This window comes from Ranitomeya variabilis, chromosome 1 (genome assembly GCF_051348905.1).
Source record: "Ranitomeya variabilis isolate aRanVar5 chromosome 1, aRanVar5.hap1, whole genome shotgun sequence".
NCBI classification, from domain to species: domain Eukaryota; kingdom Metazoa; phylum Chordata; class Amphibia; order Anura; family Dendrobatidae; genus Ranitomeya; species Ranitomeya variabilis.
Window position 1 is genome coordinate 618,494,964 of NC_135232.1, and position 21,319 is coordinate 618,516,282.

A 21,319-nucleotide genomic window follows, 5' to 3' on the forward strand; every position below is an offset into this window, starting at 1 on the left:
TCTCTCTCTCTCTCTCTCTCTCTCTCTCTCTCTCTCTCTCTCTCTCTCTCTCTCTCTCTCTCTCTCTCTCTCTCTCTCTCTCTCTCTCTCTCTCTCTCCTTACTGGCTGTCTCTCAGACCTTCCCTGCTGCCTGTCTCTCTTTCCCGGCTGTCTGTCTTCTCTCCTTACCGGCTGTCTCTCCCACTTTTGTGACCGAATGTGTATATAGAGCAACCCATTTTAAAGGGAATCTGTCAGCAGGTTGTAGCTATGTAATCTGACAGCAACCTGATGTAGGCAAAGAAACCCCGATTCTGCTGGTGTGTCACTTGGCATATAAGAAGACAAATAAATACAAATGTTGTGTATCTGCTAAGAATTAAAATGCCTAATAATGTGATACACATCCAGATGGTATAGAAAACAGAATGTTTATTAACAAATTACATATATATCTTAGAGAATTAATAAAAGAAAAGGCCACCAGGTGACGAAAGAGTACAGGACAAAACAATAGGGTATGCTTATACATATAAATTCCAATGCTATGGATAGAAGTAAATATATACAATTCAAAACACAATAAGATTATTTGCTGCGATTAAAAAATAAAATATAACAGATAAATAATATATGGCCAATCAAATTACTATGTGTATTGAAAAGTATAAAAATAAGTATATGTGTAAAACCAAAGTGCCATAGTAATATCATATGTATATACATGCAGTGAATAATAGCGTGGTCAGCTGCTGATTTTTGTGTGCACAAAACAGGAAAATCAACAAGCAATGCAGCTGAGTCAATAATATATAACCTCCATGGGGATAATAAATATAGGACAGGTCAACATAAAAAATAATTGTCAAGTGTCCTATATGTTGGAAGGAACATAACCAGCTCACTAAAGTGCTAATGCATAGGAAAGTGCTGCTGCAAGAAAAAGTGCTAATGCATTTTAATGAATGAGGTGCTGACCAAGTTACATACCCCTTTGTTTGCCCCACACGTGCCCGACGCGCGTTTTGCCTTGGCTTTAACGAGGCCATTGCTTGTTGATATAACTATAGCAATTTGGTTTGACACATACTTATTTGTATACTTTTTAATACACATAGTAATTTGATTGGCCATATATTTATCTATATTATATTTGTTATCACAGCAAATAATCTTATTGTGTATTGGATTCTATATATTATTATTTTACTTCTGTCCATATCATTGGAATTTATATGTATAAGCATACCCTATTGTTTTGACCTGTACTCTTTCGTCACCCGGTGGCCTTTTCTTTTATTAGTTCTCTAAGATATATATGTAATTTGTTAATAAACATTCTGTTTTCTATACTATCTGGCTGTGTATCACATTTTTAGGTATTTTGATGTCACTTAGTTTACTGGTTGCAGCTGTTGTGATACAATCGGAGGTTTTAGATGAAGCAGAGCTCAGAAAGCTGCCCACAGCACAGCTTTCTATGTATATTGGCAGTAAGCTGATAATCAGTGCTGTGGGCGCGTTTGGACCAGGATGCACAAGAGCTGTAGTCCTGCATTGATAATCTCCTGCTGATAATACACTCATTGTATTGAAACAGCAACACAGCCTAATAAGTGACACATCACCGGAATCGGGGTCTCTGCTCCTACATCATGCTACTCTCAATTAAATAGTGAAAACCTGCTGACAAATTCCCTTTAAGGACTCATGGTGGGCTAAACTCCCTTTCAGAACCATCAAGTGGGTAACTACTGCTTTGTGTAGTCTGGAATGCCACTTTATATTTAACACTTGGTTAAAGTCAAAACTGAAATTTGGAGCTCTGTATTAAAAAAAAAAAAAAAAAAAAATGGAAACCTTACAAAGATGCAGTAACCCGCACAGAATCTGGTACCTATTTAGATTAAAAAAAACAAACAAAAAAAAAACTTAGTGGTAGATCAAATCTGATACAGGAAAATTAAAGGTTTTGCCAGTAGCGTCAAGGAGGATAGTGTGATCAGTATGATCCTAAACCTTTCCTCAACTACGCATTTCAGGTATGAGCTGTCCTCCTTCATCAGGTACAAACAGCATTTTGGTATCTTGTTCTCCCAAATGCCTTGTTTAAAGGAATTTTTTTATGATCATGCGTCACTTAACTTCTTAGCTTCAGCTTCTCTTTATGTATAGTCTTGGTTAAAGGGTTAGTCCCATGTCAGACATACCCTCCTCTAACTCCTACAGAGATGACTGGAGAGCCTGGCATTCGTGGCCTCTATCACTCACACCATTACAGTCATTGTCAGCACTTCTGCTGCATGGCATCGGCCTACTTGTCAATAGTGGCCAAGTTATAAGATCTATGCCGCACCAGGAGACAGGACTAGTCCACGTGGCACAGCTTCAGAGCTCGGGCGCTAGCCTGTGGAGACAGGAAATCTTTGGGCTGACGTGAGACGTTGCACCACGGAGAATAATTGCAATAAAGGAATCGCTTTTAATGACTTCTGTGTTGTCGTTTATTCCTGGATGAGTTGATCTAGGGCTGTGCAGAGTGTAATGTACGGCACACCACCAGGCTAGTGAAAAAAAAAAAAAAAAAACAGCACAAACGGCCAGTGCTGGTAGAGTTTTTCATTGCTTTGGGTTTTTTTAATTTTCCCTTCAAACTTCTTAATCTGCGTTCACATGTCCAGTACTTACTGCATCAATTACAACTAGCCGTGTGAACAGAGCCTTAGATTGAACAGACCTTTCTTGATGAAGCAGAGATGTCTGGTCCACACATCAGCAGCGCATTCCCCTCTGATCTTCCTTTGCTCACTGCACCTTCTGCCCTGTAGAGGAGCACAGCCGTCCCCTGTGCCGATAATATTCCCATTGTGTCTGCATTACCAAGTTATATTGGTACTTGTAGTGCTTCAGCGTTCACTGTCTAATTCTCCAGAAGAGTATGGCAGCAGGTCTCTCATAGGGAACATAGACTGTATACAGGGAGAGATTGTTGCGGGCCCGATTCTTCAGCTGACAGCTACTTAATGTGTATGGGGTATTCAGTTTACAGATGGATTCCGTTCAAGAAGCTGTTGTTAGAAGCAGAAAAAATACGCATGCACTAGGATGAGTGAATGTAAAGGGACTGCCAGCTCAGAATGACTGTTTACACCAAGCACAGGCGCTTCATACATCCTTGGTGTAGTCAAACATTTAAGTCCACCTTCTCACCTGTTTGTTTTCCCTCTGTCTCCTCCTTTCTATGGCTATATAAAGCCAGAGCTGGAATCAAAATAGAGGGGATGCGGAGATAGAGGGGGAACACAAGCAGGTGGGAAGGGGTATAGAAATGTCTGTCCCCACCACGGTGCATTGAATCCCTGTGCTCAGTTTCAGCAGTCATTTTGTGCTGACAGAGCCCCTTTAACAAGAATAGATGGGGTCAGAGTATCTACAACTTGGCAGGTCTCGTAGAAAGTTTCTAGTAATGCAATGGTTAGCACCAACCCAAGTGGGCCCAAGGATGGGCAATAGGGTCATGGATGCAAAGGCTAACTTGTCAGACCCGGTCCAACAGAATGTGGAAAAAGTTAAAAGGAGTTGTTCGGGTGTTACATAATAATCACCCACCAATCTGATATTGCTGGGGGTCCTACTCCCACCAACGATAGGTCATCAATATATAAGTTCCCCGACAAATCCTTTAATGCTGGAAGCATAGCCTGGAAATAACCAGTTCCTAGAAGCAGCGCTGTGGTGCAGCACATTTTATGTTGGCGCCGTCTTCGGCTGATCTTCTACACTGTGGTGGTAACAGGCGGTGTGTGTCTGCTCTCACAGAGATACCCATATGATCTCAGACATACATATCACACTGGAGGTTGATAAAGTGGTAGGAGAGGAGGACTACTCATACATTGTGTGCATGTGTAAGCCATTGTTAGGGAGGTCATTTGTGGAAATCATGATGGCATTTAGTTTTGTACTTCCAGAAACTATTGTTACCAATGGTAGAATCTCTGCAGTCTTTCCTACAGTCATCCTTGAAAATGTAAGACTTAAGAATCAGCTGAACAAGAAGGTGACATTTAACCCCCCTTCCAATGGTCCTGCATTGAATCTTTACATGGAAGAGTTCAATTAATGGGGAGATTGGAGGTACCAGCCGACAGATAGTCTCACTTGTCAAAAATAGATTTTCTGGCTGCAAAAGGTAAACGAGAAAGAGAAAAGTCATTTTTACACTTGTGAACAGGACAGATGACAGGTGATGGTGTCACCACTGTAGCTCAGTTATAGGTGATCGCATAGGGGCACGTCTGACAGGTGGGGGTCCTGGCTGTCACATAGGGGCACGTCTGACAGGTGGGGGTCCTGGCTGTCACCTAGGGGCACGTCTGACAGGTGGGGGTCCTGGCTGTCACCTAGGGGCACGTCTGACAGGTGGGGGTCCTGGCTGTCACCTAGGGGCACGTCTGACAGGTGGGGATCCTGGCTGTCACCTAGGGGCACGTCTGACAGGTGGGGGTCCTGGCTGTCACCTAGGGGCACGTCTGACAGGTGGGGATCCTGGCTGTCACTTAGGGGCACGTCTGACAGGTGGGGGTCCTGGCTGTCACATAGGGGCACGTCTGACAGGTGGGGCTCCTGGCTGTCACATAGGGGCACGTCTGACAGGTGGGGGTCCTGGCTGTCACATAGGGGCACGTCTGACAGGTGGGGATCCTGGCTGTCACATAGGGGCACGTCTGACAGGTGGGGGTCCTGGCTGTCACCTAGGGGCACGTCTGACAGGTGGGGGTCCTGGCTGTCACCTAGGGGCACGTCTGACAGGTGGGGGTCCTGGCTGTCACCTAGGGGCACGTCTGACAGGTGGGGATCCTGGCTGTCACTTAGGGGCACGTCTGACAGGTGGGGGTCCTGGCTGTCACCTAGGGGCACTTCTGACAGGTGGGGGTCCTGGCTGTCACCTAGGGGCACGTCTGACAGGTGGGGGTCCTGGCTGTCACATAGGGGCACGTCTGACAGGTGGGGATCCTGGCTGTCACATAGGGGCACGTCTGACAGGTAGGGGTCCTGGCTGTCACATAGGGGCACGTCTGACAGGTGGGGGTCCTGGCTGTCACATAGGGGCACGTCTGACAGGTGGGGGTCCTGGCTGTCACATAGGGGCACGTCTGACAGGTGGGGGTCCTGGCTGTCACATAGGGGCACGTCTGACAGGTGGGGGTCCTGGCTGTCACATAGGGGCACGTCTGACAGGTGGGGATCCTGGCTGTCACATAGGGGCACGTCTGACAGGTGGGGATCCTGGCTGTCACATAGGGGCACGTCTGACAGGTGGGGATCCTGGCTGTCACATAGGGGCACGTCTGACAGGTGGGGATCCTGGCTGTCACATAGGGGCACGTCTGACAGGTGGGGGTCCTGGCTGTCACATAGGGGCACGTCTGACAGGTGGGGGTCCTGGCTGTCACATAGGGGCACGTCTGACAGGTGGGGGTCCTGGCTGTCACATAGGGGCACGTCTGACAGGTGGGGATCCTGGCTGTCACATAGGGGCACGTCTGACAGGTGGGGGTCCTGGCTGTCACATAGGGGCACGTCTGACAGGTGGGGATCCTGGCTGTCACATAGGGGCACGTCTGACAGGTGGGGATCCTGGCTGTCACATAGGGGCATAGCTGACTATTTGTGAGAGAGTTCAGCAGTGTGCGGCTAACATAAAGGGATTGTCTGACACATGGGGTCCCTGGCTGTCCGTTATGGGGTCCCTGGCCGCACTAGTGGGGTATGAGCGTACATGGGGCACACAGCTCTGTTTGGCCCGTGTTTCGGTCCGGCATGTGACGTCATCAGCCGGCGCCCTCCGTCGCGCACCACGTGTCATGATCAGAGTGTGGCGCCCGGGCCGGCTCGCTGGTGGCTGCAGACCTAGTCTGTCCGCTCTGACTTGTGCTATGTCGCTAAAAAGAAAGGAGCCGGAGGGAGAGTCTGGGACCGGCAATGACCGGGGGAGGAAGCGGAAGCCCTGCGGTGATGGCGGTGAAGGTCGCTATGTGCCGCCGCCCTCGAAGCGCAGGACTGGCGTCAGTTTCGGAGACGAGCACTTTTCGGAGACCGAATCGTACATAGAGAACGGGCTGAGGAAAGTTCGCCCTTATTTCTTCGACTTTGAGACCTACTGCAAGGGCCGCTGGGTGGGGAAGAGCCTGCTGCATGTGTTCGGCACGGAGTTCCGCTCGGAGCCGCTGGAGTACTACAAGCGGGCGGCCCGGGCCGGGAGACTGCGGCTCAACCGGGACACGGTGACCGACCTGAGCCTGGTGCTGAAGGTGAGGAGGCGGCAGCCGGGCCCAGGCAGTGTGTGCACCGGGTGCTCAGGGCTGGCAGGAAGCGGCATGGTGACTGGCACAGTGGGATAGGGCCTGGGTGTATGGGGGCCTCATCCATAGAACTCTAGTACGGGGGGGCCGCTGTGACTACTAGGGGGCCTCATCCATAGAACTCTAGACGGGGGGGCCGCTGTGACTACTAGGGGGCCTCATCCATAGAACTCTAGTACGGGGGGCCGCTGTGACTACTAGGGGGCCTCATCCATAGAACTCTAGTACGGGGGGCCGCTGTGACTACTAGGGGGCCTCATCCATAGAACTCTAGTACGGGGGGCCGCTGTGACTACTAGGGGGCCTCATCCATAGAACTCTAGTACGGGGGGCCGCTGTGACTACTAGGGGGCCTCATCCATAGAACTCTAGTACGGGGGGCCGCTGTGACTACTAGGGGGCCTCATCCATAGAACTCTAGTACGGGGGGCCGCTGTGACTACTAGGGGGCCTCATCCATAGAACTCTAGTACGGGGGGCCGCTGTGACTACTAGGGGGCCTCATCCATAGAACTCTAGTACGGGGGGCCTCATCCATAGAACTCTAGTACGGGGGGCCGCTGTGACTACTAGGGGGCCTCATCCATAGAACTCTAGTACGGGGGGCCGCTGTGACTACTAGGGGGCCTCATCCATAGAACTCTAGTACGGGGGGCCGCTGTGACTACTAGGGGGCCTCATCCATAGAACTCTAGGACGGGGGGCCGCTGTGACTACAAGGGGGCCTCATCCATAGAACTCGAGTACGGGGGGCCGCTGTGAGTACTAGGGGGCCTAATCCATAGAACTCTAGACGGGGGGCCGCTGTGACTACTAGGGGGCCTAATCCATAGAACTCTAGTACGGGGGGCCGCTGTGACTACTAGGGGGCCTAATCCATAGAACTCTAGTACGGGGGGCCACTGTGACTACTAGGAGGCCTCATCCATAGAACTCTAGTACGGGGGGCCACTGTGAATACTAGGGGGCCTCATCCATAGAACTCTAGATGGGGCCGCTGTGACTACTAGGGGGCCTCATCCATAGAACTCTAGTACGGGAGGCCGCTGTGAGTACTAGGGGGCCTAATCCATAGAACTCTAGTACGGGGGGCCGCTGTGAGTACTAGGGGGCCTAATCCATAGAACTCTAGTACGGGGGGCCGCTGTGAGTACTAGGGGGCCTAATCCATAGAACTCTAGTACGGGGGGCCGCTGTGAGTACTAGGGGGCCTAATCCATAGAACTCTAGTACGGGGGGCCGCTGTGAGTACTAGGGGGCCTAATCCATAGAACTCTAGTACGGGGGGCCGCTGTGACTACTAGGGGGCCTAATCCATAGAACTCTAGTACGGGGGGCCGCTGTGACTACTAGGGGGCCTCATCCAGAGAACTCTAGTACGGGGGGCCGCTGTGACTACTAGGGGGCCTCATCCATAGAACTCTAGATGGGGCCGCTGTGACTACTAGGGGGCCTCATCCAGAGAACTCTAGTACGGGGGGCCGCTGTGACTACTAGGGGGCCTCATCCATAGAACTCTAGATGGGGCTGCTGTGACTACTAGGGGGCCTCATCCATAGAACTCTAGTACGGGGGGGCCGCTGTGACTACTAGGGGGCCTCATCCATAGAACTCTAGATGGGGCCGCTGTGACTACTAGGGGGCCTAATCCATAGAACTCTAGTACGGGGGGCCGCTGTGAGTACTAGGGGGCCTCATCCATAGAACTCTAGTACGGGGGGCCGCTGTGAGTACTAGGGGGCCTCATCCATAGAACTCTAGTACGGGGGGCCGCTGTGACTACTAGGGGGCCTCATCCATAGAACTCTAGTATGGGAGGCCGCTGTGACTACTAGGGGGCCTCATCCATAGAACTCTAGACGGGGGGCCGCTGTGACTACTAGGGGGCCTCATCCATAGAACTCTAGACGGGGGCCCGCTGTGACTACTAGGGGGCCTAATCCATAGAACTCTAGTACGGGGGGCCACTGTGACTACTAGGGGGCCTCATCCATAGAACTCTAGACGGGGGCCTGTGACTACTAGGGGGCCTCATCCATAGAACTCTACACGGGGGGCCGCTGTGACTAATAGGGGGCCTCATCCATTGAACTCTAGTACGGGGTCTGCTGTGATTACTAGGGGGCCTAATACATAGAAATGTAGTATGGGGTCTGCTGTGACTACTAGGGGGCCTAATCCATAGAACTCTAGTATGGGGTCTGCTGTGATTACTAGGGGGCCTAATACATAGAAATGTAGTATGGGGTCTGCTGTGACTACTAGGGGGCCTAATCCATAGAACTCTAGTATGGGGTCTGCTGTGACTACTAGGGGGGGGGCCTAATACATAGAAATGTAGTACGGGGTCTGCTGTGACTACTAGGGACCTAATTCATAGGACTAGTACAGGGTCTGCTGTGACTACTAGGGGTCTAATCCATACAACGGTAGTACGGGGCCTGCTGTGATTACTAGGGGGCCTAATCCATAGAACTGTAGTACTGGATCCCCTTTGACTACTAGGGGCCTAATCCAGAGAACTGTAGTGCGGTGTCCGCTGTGACTACTAGGTGGCCCAATCCATAAAACTCTAGTACGGGGGGCCACTGTGACTACTATGGGCCTAATCCATAGAACTCTAGTATGGGGGGCTGCTGTGACTACTAGGGGGGCCTAATCTATAGAACTCTAGTACGGGGTCTGCTGTGACTACTAGGGGGCCTAATCCATAGGACTGTGATATGGGGTCTGCTATGACTACTTAGGGGCCTAATCCATAGGATTATAGTACAGGGTCCGCTGTGACTACTAGGAGGCCTAAACTTTGCTGCCGATGCCAGAGTTGGCTGTAGCAAAGCCACTGTACCGTTGGCATTGGTAATGTCCACGTCTCTGAGAGTTAGTGGCTGGCATTCACGGAGGCGTCCGGTGAGAGCGTTGTGGGATTGGCGTGCTTTATTGTACCTTGTAGCAGTAATATTTCCAACTCTTCTCTACTCGTAGGACAATGATTTCCTCAGAAACACGGTCCACCGCCATGAGCCCCCTGTAACTGCACAACCCCTGCACATCCTGGCCGAGACCGAAGACATTGTGGTTGTGGATAAGCCTTCGTCTCTGCCTGTCCATCCCTGTGGTCGCTTCCGTCACAACACAGTCCTCTTTATTTTGGGCAAAGAGCATAATATGAAAGAACTTCACACCATCCACCGCCTGGATCGTCTGACCTCCGGGGTGCTCATGTTTGCCAAGACCTCAGAGGTGTCGAAGAAGTTGGCAGAACTGGTACGGGAGAGGAAGGTGAGCAGCAAGACACCAGGGCACCGCACAGTACTGCCCTGCAGGCTGGCCTTACATTGGATGATGCCCTATGCAGTATCTTTTTCTGAATTGTATGATTGACTGCAGCAGTCAGGCTACTAGAAGATCGAACCATCAGAGAAGGTACTCTAGTCACCAGACCACTGCAGCCTATCACAGGCTCCAGTGATCGAGTAACTTCCGAATGGAGCAGATATTATTTCCTGAGCTCCCTGCACTGGGTCCATGGGGCTGCCATTTAAGCTAAGTGCACACGATGCGGATTTACTGCGGATCCGCAGTGTTTTTTTCCGCACAGAAACGCTGCAGATCCGCAAAGTGATTTACAGAACAATGTAAATCAATAAAAAAAAAAATGCTGTGCCAATGGTGCGGAAAATTCCGCACGGAAAATGCAGTGGATTGAAAGAAGTAGCATGTCACTTTTGTGCGGATCTGCAGCGTTTCTACACCCATTCCATTATAGAAATCCGCAGGGGTAAAAAAACGCATGAAATCCACACTGAATCCCCAATAAATCTGCAGGAAAAACACAAAATCCGCAAGAAAAACGCATCAAATCTGCACCTGCGTTTTCTGCCAGGAGATGCAGATTTTGTGCAGAAAATTCTACACCCAAATCTGCAACGTGTGCACATACCCTTAAAAAAAAAAATGTCATGCTCTCCTATCAGCAGCCCTGTGGATCCAGTGCATCACTGGATCACTGAAGGCTTCGATTGGCTGCAGCGGTCAGGCGACTAGAGGACCGGAGCTTCGGATGTTTCTCTAATATTCACTCTTCTAGTCACATGACTGCTGCAGACAATCGCAGGCTTCAGCAGTTGTATGATATCCAAATGAATGCAGACATCTCTTCCTGCGCTGGATCCACAGGGCTGATTAGCAGATTATGCCTCTGTTTGTTTTTTTTTGCTTTCATACCTTTAAAAAAACAAATTTGATGTCAAACAACCCCTTTTAATGCCATAATGTCCAACCTTTAAACCCTGAAAAAATAATATACGGTACAGTGAAATGCTACCATACAGTGCGCATATAAAACTGCTTTACAGCACTGTAAGCATAACTGCGCCACGCCTGTGGCATCTGTTAGTGAGGGCCATTGGATGCAGGCCACGCAACCGCATTGTGACCAGTGAACAGGGGGGTCTGATGCCAAACGGCCCCTGCCTCATGTCCTCCCATTTCTCCCAGACTACATATGTATAGCAGAAGGCGGAAGGATTTGTATGGAGCTGGCTGTTTCCGCTACATTTTGGAACTGGCTCTTATGCCAGCAGTTTAACCCTTTGGATGCCTTGGTGAACAGCAACCATGGCGTCCAAGTAGTTAGATGGGAAGCCTCCATCACAACCATTAGGTCTCTGCAAAGTGATGGGTTGCTTAATGACAGTTGGGGTACCCGTAGAATTCTATGTCTGCCTTTTGTAAGGCCAGGTAATGCATCCTTTTCTGATTACTCAGGTTGCACACCCCTAAGGCCATGTTCACATTTTGCGGGTTTTACCGCGGATCCGCAGCGTTTCTGTAGCTGCGGGTCCGCAGCAGTTTCCATAGCGTTTACATTTACATGTAAACCCTATGGGAACCGCAATCCGCTGTGCACATGCTGCGGGAAAAAACGCGCAGAAACGCAGCTGTTTACATTCCGCAGCATGTCACTTCTTTGTGCAGAATCGCTGCGATTCTGCACACATAGGAATGCATTGATCCGCTAACTTCCCGCATGGGGCTGTGCCCACGATGCGGGAAGTAAGCGGATAATGTGCAGATGGTACCCGGGGTGGAGGAGAGGAGACTCTCCTCCAGGCCCTGGGAACCATAGTAGTGTAAAAAAAAAAAGAATAAAAAAAAAAAATAATGCTATACTCACCTCTCAGCGCTGCACGCGGCTGTCCGGTCTCAGGGTTGCTGTGCGAGCAGGGCCTGCGATGACGTCGCGGTCACATGACCGTGATGTCACGAAGGTCCTTCTCGCACAGCATCTTTGGAACCGGACCGCCGCGTGCAGCGCCGAGGAGATCGGGACGTCAGAGGGTGAGTATAAACCATTTTTTATTATTTTTAACATTACTATTGATGCTGCATATTGCTGCATATGCAGCATCAATAGTATAGCAGTAAACCCGCAGCGGAAACCGCAAAACAAACCGCGATAAATCTGCAGGGATAACCGCAGCGGTTTTGCCCTGCAGATTTATCAAATCCGCTGCGGGAGAACCCGCAGAGGACCCCACAAAGTGTGCACATAGCCTTAAGTGGTCCTTCTGTCTTGTGACTAAAGAACTCAAGCTCAGACACAAAAGGACCTGTCAAGTGTTTGTCTGCACTCATGTTTGAGCTCTTGCATAGTACATTTTTTGGGGCACATTCAGGGATTAGGATACATCCACGCCAGGTTGATTCTATACGGATTCCACACCGAATTGTGCAGGTTTCAACTTGCCGCAGTGTATCTTGACGCTCTTCGAATTTCCCGCTGTGGATTCTTATATCTTTATCCGTTACATTTCTAAATTTTGGATGACTTATACATTTTTTTTTTTCTATACACAGCTAGAAAAGGAGTATGTGTGTCGCGTCTGTGGAGAATTTCCTGAAGAAACCGTGACCTGCGAGGAGCCTATAATGGTGGTCTCCTATAAGATCGGTGTTTGTCGTGTGCATCCAAAAGGCAAAGCCTCCAAAACGGTCTTCCAGAGACTTAGCTACAATGGTAAATCGAGTGTTGTGAAGTGTTTCCCTTACACGGGGCGCACGCACCAAATCCGAGTCCACTTACAGTATTTAGGGCATCCCATTGTCAATGACCCGATCTACAACACAGAAGCGTGGGGGCCCAACCGAGGCAGAAGGGGTGAAATCAACATGACTGATGACGAACTCCTGCGGACCCTGATAGAGGAGCATAAATCTAAGCAAAGTCTGGATCTATTGGATGTTGCTGAAGATGATCTACTAGCGCTGAAAAGTGGGCAGAGCGGAGATGTTCCCCCGTGCCCACAGTCTGCGCCACATACTGCGGAGATAGGCGCAGTGAACACCCATCGAGATAAACACCCCTCATGTGATGAAAACAATACACAGGAGGGCTTTGTGACTGATACTGAAGGGAAGGGGCAGGAACTGGTGGACCCCCTCTGTGGGGAATGTAAGATTATGCGGTCGGACCCCTCCCCTAAAGACCTGATTATGTTTCTGCATGCTCTGCGGTATAAGGGGGAGGATTTTGACTATTCTACTCAGTTGCCTGAATGGGCAGAAGACCACTGGACAGAGGACTAAACGCCACATTATACAATTATTTCCTGCAGTCCATTGCTGAAAATAAAGAAACCACATTTATTTTATTCTGTAGAATAGAATCTCTGCTTTAATTTTTACTTTTTATGTAAGCTTTAAATAGGTTTTCCAGTTTTGTAAAACACCTGTTCTTCATCTGCAGTTTAAAAAAAAAAAAAAAAAAAAAAAAAAGTTTATTCACCCTCCCCGGGTCCTGCAGATACCACTGCAACCACTGCACAGCAGCTCATTCTACAGACACAAGGGGCAGTGGTGCTTAGCTGGACCTGGGAAGGGTGCACTTAGGGGGCAGTCCCTTACTGTTTCTGTACAACCACAAATAGTTGTCAGAATATAATGGGTCACTAATGGGAATGTTGGAGAGAGGAGCGACAACCGCTGTACACACTTGTCATCTGTTACCCCCAGTAGTCAGAGCAGAGCTATTCTCTGCTAGCTTTGTCATTGCCCTGATGGTAGAAGTAGACTTGTTGTGTGGCCAGAATAATAATGTTTGGGATTAGGATGTCTCTGACCTTTAAAAAAACAAACAAATCCTCTGTAGTTTGGGCTTTTACACGTGATTCCTCCCTCAGGTCTTATTTATTCTTATGTCTTCTGGTCAGTATATACAAGTCGGGGTCAGAACCTGCAGAGACCTAGAATGGGACGATTTCCTCCCTTCTGAATACTGGAGCTGCGCTTCACATGACCATGATCCCAGTGTATGGACTGCACAGATTGGAGCGACAGCAGGTCTCCTGCGCAGAACTCCACCTCCTCAGCAGGGTGTAAGGATGGTAGTCGGAGGGTCTGCAACCACCTCCAAAGGGGCCGCCACTGCCGTTATAACCTTGATGTGCATCCTCAGATGCACAGCTAAGAACTAGTGATGAGCGAGTGTACTCGTTGCTTGGGTTTTCCTGAGCACGCTCGGGTGTTCTCAGAGTATTTGTTAGAGCTCGGAGATTTAGTTTTCATCTCCTCAGCTACATGATTTATAGCTGCTAGACAGCTTGATTATATGTGGGGGTTTCCTAGCAACCAGGCAACTCCCACATGTACTCGGGCTGTCTAGCAGCCGTAAATCATGCAGTTGCCTCAACAACAATTAAATCTCCGAGCTCTAACAAATACTCAGAGACCAGCCGAGCATGCTCAGGAAAACTCAAGCAACGAGTACACTCACTCATCACTAATAAGAACTATTGTGGGGCAGAGAACCACCGACCCCCTAGGCCACCATTGTGTGTTAGGCCCACAGCAGCTGACATCCAACATATTCCACAGCGCTTTACAGTTTTTTATCAAAATCGTCACTGATGGGGCTCACAATCTACATTCCCTATCAGTATGTCTTTGGAATGTGGGAGGAAACTGGAGAACCAGGAGGAAACCCACACAAACACACACTCCTAGCAGATGTCCTTGGTGAGATTTGAACCCAGGACCCCAGCGCTGCAAGGCTGCAGTGCTAACCACTGAGCCACTGTGCTGCCCAGAATGCTGCTGGGCATTATTAGTGTACGGGGGCCACAATGGAGGGCATTGTTAGTGTATGGGGCCACAGTGGGGGACAATATTGGTATATGGGGGCCACAATGGAAGACATTATTAGTGTATGGGGCCACAATGGGGGACAGTATTAGTGTATGGGGGACAGTATTAGTGTATGGGGGACAGTATTAGTGAATGGGGGACAGTATTAGTATATGGGGGCCACAATGGAGGACATTATTAGTGTATGGGGCCACAATGGGGAACCATATTAGTATATGGGGGACAATATTAGTGTATGGGGCCACAATGGAGGGCATAATTTGTGTACGGGGCACAATGGAGGGCATTACAGTATGGGGCACCCAATGGAGGACATTAGTGTACGGGGGCCACAATGGCAGACATTATTAGTGTATGGAGGGCCACAGTGCGGAACATTATTAGTGTATGGAGGGCCATAGTGCGGAACATTATTAGTGTATGGGGGCCACAGTGCGGAACATTATTAGTGTATGGGAAATGCCATAAAAAAGCTCATAAAGGCCAGAATTGCTGCTTTGCAGTCACTTCAACCTCCCCCTTTCCCCTCAAAAGAAAAGCAAAAAGAAGTGCTCCCCCGCTGTGCCCCCTCCACCCCACAGACAGAGGTGACGCTTTTCCTGATTTGGAAACATAAGGCTGCTTTCACACTAGCGTCGGTACGGGGCCGTCGCGCTGCGTCGGCCCGACGCATACTGTGAAGAAAATGCTCAACGTTGGCAGCGGAAGCAGTCTTAAGACGCTTCCGCTGCCCCATTGTAAGGTCCGGGGAGGAGGGGGTGGAGTTTTGGCCGCACATGCGCGGTCAAAAATGGCGGTCCCGACGCACAAAAAAAGTTACATGTAACTTTTTTTTGTGGCGGCGGTGCGCCAAAACACGACGCAACCGTAGTACGACGGTTGCGACGTGTGGCACTGCGTCGCTAATAAAAGTCTATGGAGAAAAACGCATCCTGCAGACAACTTTGCAGGATGCGTTTTTTCTCCACAACGACGCATTGCGACGTCCGTCACACTACGCTAGTGTGAAAGTAGCCTTAGTCACTTACCAGGTTACAGTATTAGTGTGCGGGGCACAATGGAAGACATTATTGGTGTACGGGGGCCACAATGGAAGGCATTATTAGTGTACGGGGGCCACAATGGAAGGCATTATTAGTGTACGGGGGCCACAATGGAAGGCATTATTATTGTACGGGGGCCACAATGGAGGACATTACTAATGTATGGGGGGCCACAGTGCGGAACATTATTAGTGTACGGGTGCCACAATGGAGGACATTATTAGTGTACGGGGGCCACAATGACAGACATTATTAGTGTATGGGGCCACAATGGAGGACATTATTAGTGTACGGGGGCCACAATGACAGACATTATTAGTGTATGGGGCCACAATGGAGGACATTATTAGTGTACGGGGGCCACAATGGAAGACATTATTAGTGTATGGGGCCACAATGGAGGACATTATTAGTGTATGGGGGGCCACAATGGAAGACATTATTAGTGTATGGGGCCACAATGGAGGACATTATTAGTGTACGGGGGCCACAATGACAGACATTATTAGTGTATGGGGCCACAATGGAGGACATTATTAGTGTACGGGGGCCACAATGACAGACATTATTAGTGTATGGGGCCACAATGGAGGACATTATTAGTGTACGGGGGCCACAATGACAGACATTATTAGTGTATGGGGCCACAATGGAGGACATTATTAGTGTATGGGGGGGCCACAATGGAAGACATTATTAGTGTACGGGGGCCACAATGGAAAACATTATTAGTGTACGGGGGCCACAATGAAAGACATTATTAGTGTATGGGGGGCCACAATGGAAGACATTATTAGTGTATGGGGCCACAATGGAAGACATTATTAGTGTATTGGGGGCCACAGTGCGGAACATTATTAGTGTATGGGAAATGCCATATAAAAAGCTCAAAGGCCAGAATTGCTGCTTTGCAGTTACTTCAACCTCCCCTCTTCCCCTCCAAAGAAAAGCAAAAAGAAGTGCTCTCCCGCGGCGCCCCCTCCACCCCACAGACAGAGGTGATGCTTGTCCTGATTTGGAGACATAAGTCACTTATCTTACCTGGTCGTGTTCTCTGAGCCCTTAGATAAGCCCACCCTGATGTAACTACTAACACTGACCTACAAAGCCATCCACAACCTGTCTCCTCCATATATCTCTGAACTAATCTCCCGATATCTTCCCTCACGTAATCTCCGGTCCTCCCAAGACCTCCTTCTCTCCTCCACACTTATTCGCTCCTCACCCAACCGCCTCCAAGATTTCTCCCGAATATCCCCCATCCTCTGGAATTCCATGCCTCAACACGTCCGATTATCCACCACCCTCGGATCCTTAAGACGGAACCTGAAAACTCATCTCTTCAGGAAAGCCTACAATAACCATTCTGCCGCCTCGCCATCGCCAGAGCCGCCGCCTAGCCATCACCGCCAGAGCTGCAGCACCTCTGACCTGCTGTCTCTTCCCCATTATCCCGTAGAATGTAAGTCCGCAAGGACAGGGTCCTCTCCCCTCTGTACCAGTCTGTCACTGTAAATTTGTTTACTGTAAACGATATCTATAACCCTGTATGTAACCCCTTTTCACATGTACAGCACCATGGAATTAATGGTGCTATATAAATAATAATAATAATGTGTGGTGGGCCGCGCTTCGCCCTCCCAGCAGAGCCCTGATCTCGGGTCATTTCTACCTTATCATCAACACCAGAAAACAAATGGTGCTATAACATTTTATTTCGCCATTTTCCATGAAACGATTTCCATATATTACTCCCATCACTTACCAAGCAATCTGCCGCCATTCCAGCGACTAGTCACGTCACCGCCGCAACCAATCACTGCCAGTGTTGGCCACAGTGGTGCGCCTCTGAGGCCAGTGATTGGTTGCAGCGGTCACATAGGTAGATTTCTCAGGTAAATAATGTGCTTTTCACTATTTTATGCAATTCTTTCCCGTTTATTACATTTTTCATGAATTTATATAAGGTTCTGAATAAAGCATGAAAGTGTTTACAAAGATAAAAATATAAAGTTGAGGTGATTCTACCGAAAAAAATAAATTAGCAATAACATACGACGAGGATGGGATTCGAACCCACGCGTGCAGAGCACAATGGATTAGCAGTCCATCGCCTTAACCACTCGGCCACCTCGTCATGTGTGGGAAATTGCTGATCTCCATCCCCATAGCAGCGTCTAAGCAGGCGCAGTACATCCCATTGATCTTGACGGTGGCAGCTGTAGGGAGCGGCAGCCTGATGTAGTGATACGAGACCCTGAGACGCGCTACATATACATACACTCAGATTCTGCCGTGTTTGTACAGGGGCGTGGCGAGACGTCGGCCAATCAGAAAGAGTGGGCGCGTCCAAGGTCTGGAGCGGGTAAATTTTAAACATGGAGCCAACAGCTGCGCTGTGACAGTCAGTCCGGATCCAACTGCCGACGGTTACCGGGAGCGGAGGGGGAGGCGCGGCAGAGCTCACCGGGCCTGCTGTACTCATCCTGGTTTCGCCGTGTGTACGAGGTATAGAGAGCTGCTAGCGGTACAGTGCGGCGGCTGCAAAGTGAGGGCTGTGTCACCGGCCGAGGTAGGGGTGTGCGTGTGTATATATCGTGTCTGCGTGCATACACACACACACACACACACACACACACACACACACACACACACACACACACACACACACACACACACACACACGTATAGTACACACACACGTATAGTACACACACACGTATAGTACACACACACGTATAGTACACACACACGTATAGTACACACACACACGTATAGTACACACACACACACACACGTATAGTACACACACACACACACACACACGTATAGTACACACACACACACACACGTATAGTACACACACACACACACACACACACACACACACACACACACACACACATAGTACACACACACACACACACGTATAGTACACACACACACACACACACATAGTACACACACACACACACACGTATAGTACACACACACACACACACACGTATAGTACACACACACACACACACACGTATAGTACACACACACACACACACACGTATAGTACACACACACACACACACACGTATAGTACACACACACACACACACGTATAGTACACACACACACACGTATAGTACACACACACACACGTATAGTACACACACACACACACACGTATAGTACACACACACACACGTATAGTACACACACACACGTATAGTACACACACACACGTATAGTACACACACACACACGTATAGTACACACACACACACGTATAGTACACACACACACACGTATAGTACACACACACACACGTATAGTACACACACACACACGTATAGTACACACACACACGTATAGTACACACACACACGTATAGTACACACACACACGTATAGTGTACACACTATACATATGCGCACACTGCCCGCGCACACTATGTGTATATATATACGTGTGTATGTATAAAATTAGTCGGTGGTTCTTATGAAGGACACATGAGTTCTCCTGTGTATGGGAGAGCCGGCTGTGGTGGAAGCTTTGTTCAGCCGCCGCCATCTAGTATGTATGGCCGCCTAAGACATCACCTCGGTGGTGTTACTTGGCTTACCTTTAGGAGGCATCACCCCATGCACCAATGTCGTGTGTCGTGCTTTGGTCTCAGCCGTCCGCTCATGGCCCCGCTCTGACCGGCTTCCAGTTGGCCAATATCGCGGTCACTCCTAGAATAGGAGGATCTTCATATGTTCTGGTTTAGAAGGATGTAACCGTAGCTTATGTCTCCGTACAGGACACTGGCACATAGATCTACAATAAAATGGAGGGGAAACCACTCCTGCAGAGCAGGTAAGAGACTACACCGTCCCACTATAATTTAAAGTGATGGTTTCTCTTAAAGGGCTTTTGTTATCATAATCATCATTATATATGGGTAAAATTCCAACGTGCTTCTGGAAACAAGTGGTTTACCTCTTTTTAAAGGGAACCTGTTAGTCAATTCTTGCCGGTCAGTGGTCAGAGCCTGGGTGCACCATTGCAGCCAGCTGTGTATTTCTGAAGAGCTGGACCTGGCGTATACGGACAGGGAGGTGATTGACAGGTCTCCCAACATATGAAAACAGACTTTCTAAACCAAACCTCCTCTTTACAGCTTTCTTGAGAAGAATCCTTCCTAATATTCTTTTTTTGCCTTCCAGTGAACGAATTGAGCGAGGCCACCGTAGGAGACTTTCTTCGGTATGTCACTACAAGATATCTTTTTGTTGTCTTGCTTAGGCTACGTTCACATTCGCGTTGTTGGGCGCAGCGTCGTCGTCGACGTATACCGACGCATGCGTCATGCGCCCCTATCTTTAACATGGGGGGCACATGGACATGCGCCAGTATGCGTTGTACTGCGTTTTACGACACATGCGTCATATAGACGCACAAGACAGGGCGCAGGGGACGCTACTTGTAGCGTTTTCCCTGCACCGAAAGTCCCGATCTGTAAGATCTTATGACAACGCATGCGTCGCAAAATGCTGCGTTGTGTACATGCGTTGTTTGTTGCGTCGCCGACGCTGCGCCCAACAACACAAATGTGAACGTAGCCTTAAAGGTTTATGCCCTTAAATGATGAACGGTTATGTGTAAAGTCCTCAAAGTGCTTGGTATTGTATAAAAATCCCTCAGATTTTTTTAAATTTATTTACTGCTTATTACCTGCCACTGGACATGAGCAAATATCGTTGGATCCCTCCTTATTCAGCTCGCTAATAGCGCTTACCGAATAGCTGCATCTGGAACCCAGATACATGGAGCGCTCCTAATAATCAGCTGTTTGGCACCGCAGCTACATGTGTCACAGCTGTGTGACAGTTGCAACACACAGGCTCTCCATGTATGCGATGTGCCTGTCACAAAGCCGTGACACATGTATCTTTGGCGCCAAACAGCTGATTATCAGGTGCGCTCCTGGTTCCCACTGATACTACGAGATAAAGTTTACAACACAATATGAGACATTATTGTCTCTCCATTAGGGGTTTGTCCTTGGTCTTTTGTGTGTGTGTGTTTGTTTCTGTGTGTCCCATTTTTTGGTATGTCTTGTAGGGTGATATAGGGACTTTAGTGATATCGAAGAATCAAGCTGGTCCTATCGGCTTCAGGGCTCCTCTGAAACGAGCTGGTCGTCCGATTTCATGGTTCCTCTTCTCTGAAACAAGCTGGTCCTACCGGCTTCAGGGCTCCTCTGGAACGAGCTGGTCCTACCGGCTTCAGGGCTCCTCTGGAACGAGCTGGTCCTACCGGCTTCAGGGCTCCTCTGGAACGAGCTGGTCCTACCGGCTTCGGGGCTCCTCTGGAACGAGCTGGTCCTACCGGCTTCGGGGCTCCTCTGGAACGAGCTGGCCCTACCGGCTTTAGGGCTCCTCTGGAACGAGGATGTCCTGCTCTACAAGAGGCACACACTCCTTTAAGAATTTATAGCAAAAGTTGTTCCAGGAAAATGGTTATTCATGATGTGGTGCAGTCTGCACATAGGAATATGCCTTACAGGGGTTGTCACTACTGGACCACCCCGGCGTAGGCCAATAAAGACCCAAATTTAAAATAAAAGCAGTATAGACTCTCCTCTTGCAATGGCGCTGTTCCTGTTGGTGACATATTGTTGTGTGCCGTCTGCAGCGGCTACTAATCATCTGACCTAGTGGACAACCCTCTTTAATGCTTTACTAGACCCTATTTTGTCCTTAGGATGGGTCATCCATAAGTGTTTGCCCCACTTATTGGCAAAC

The 21,319-nt window shown here is 49.1% G+C and overlaps 2 protein-coding genes and 1 non-coding gene across 3 annotated transcripts in view; 2 read left to right on the forward strand and 1 right to left on the reverse strand.

The window, feature by feature from the left end:
• Positions 1-5,719: 5,719 nt before the first annotated feature.
• RPUSD2 (RNA pseudouridine synthase domain containing 2) lies at positions 5,720-13,001 on the forward strand. Its single transcript, XM_077260703.1, has 3 exons — positions 5,720-6,294; positions 9,331-9,627; positions 12,208-13,001. Exons 1-3 carry the CDS (start codon positions 5,725-5,727, stop codon positions 12,934-12,936), a joined length of 1,596 nt encoding a protein of 531 aa, XP_077116818.1. The 5' UTR covers positions 5,720-5,724; the 3' UTR covers positions 12,937-13,001.
• A 4,590-nt stretch (positions 13,002-17,591) lies between these two features.
• On the reverse strand, positions 17,592-17,673 carry TRNAS-GCU (transfer RNA serine (anticodon GCU)). The gene has a single exon. It is a non-coding gene; the product is annotated as a tRNA-Ser (tRNA).
• A 176-nt stretch (positions 17,674-17,849) lies between these two features.
• KNL1 (kinetochore scaffold 1) overlaps positions 17,850-21,319 on the forward strand; it is a 40,507-nt gene continuing 37,037 nt past the window's right edge. The window contains exons 1-3 of the mRNA XM_077260712.1: positions 17,850-18,108; positions 19,333-19,388; positions 19,739-19,778. Of these exons, the coding sequence (XP_077116827.1) occupies positions 19,360-19,388; positions 19,739-19,778 (69 nt within the window). The 5' untranslated portion in view covers positions 17,850-18,108; positions 19,333-19,359. The remainder of the gene's footprint in view (positions 18,109-19,332; positions 19,389-19,738; positions 19,779-21,319) is intronic.

Coding starts and splice junctions, on each gene's coding strand:
- RPUSD2 (XM_077260703.1), top strand. CDS start 5,725: ATGGGGTCCCTGGCCGCACTAGTGGGGTATGAGCGTACATGGGGCACA. Junction 6,295..9,330: donor ACCTGAGCCTGGTGCTGAAG/GTGAGGAGGCGG, acceptor CTCTACTCGTAG/GACAATGATTTCCTCAGAAA. Junction 9,628..12,207: donor AACTGGTACGGGAGAGGAAG/GTGAGCAGCAAG, acceptor TTCTATACACAG/CTAGAAAAGGAGTATGTGTG.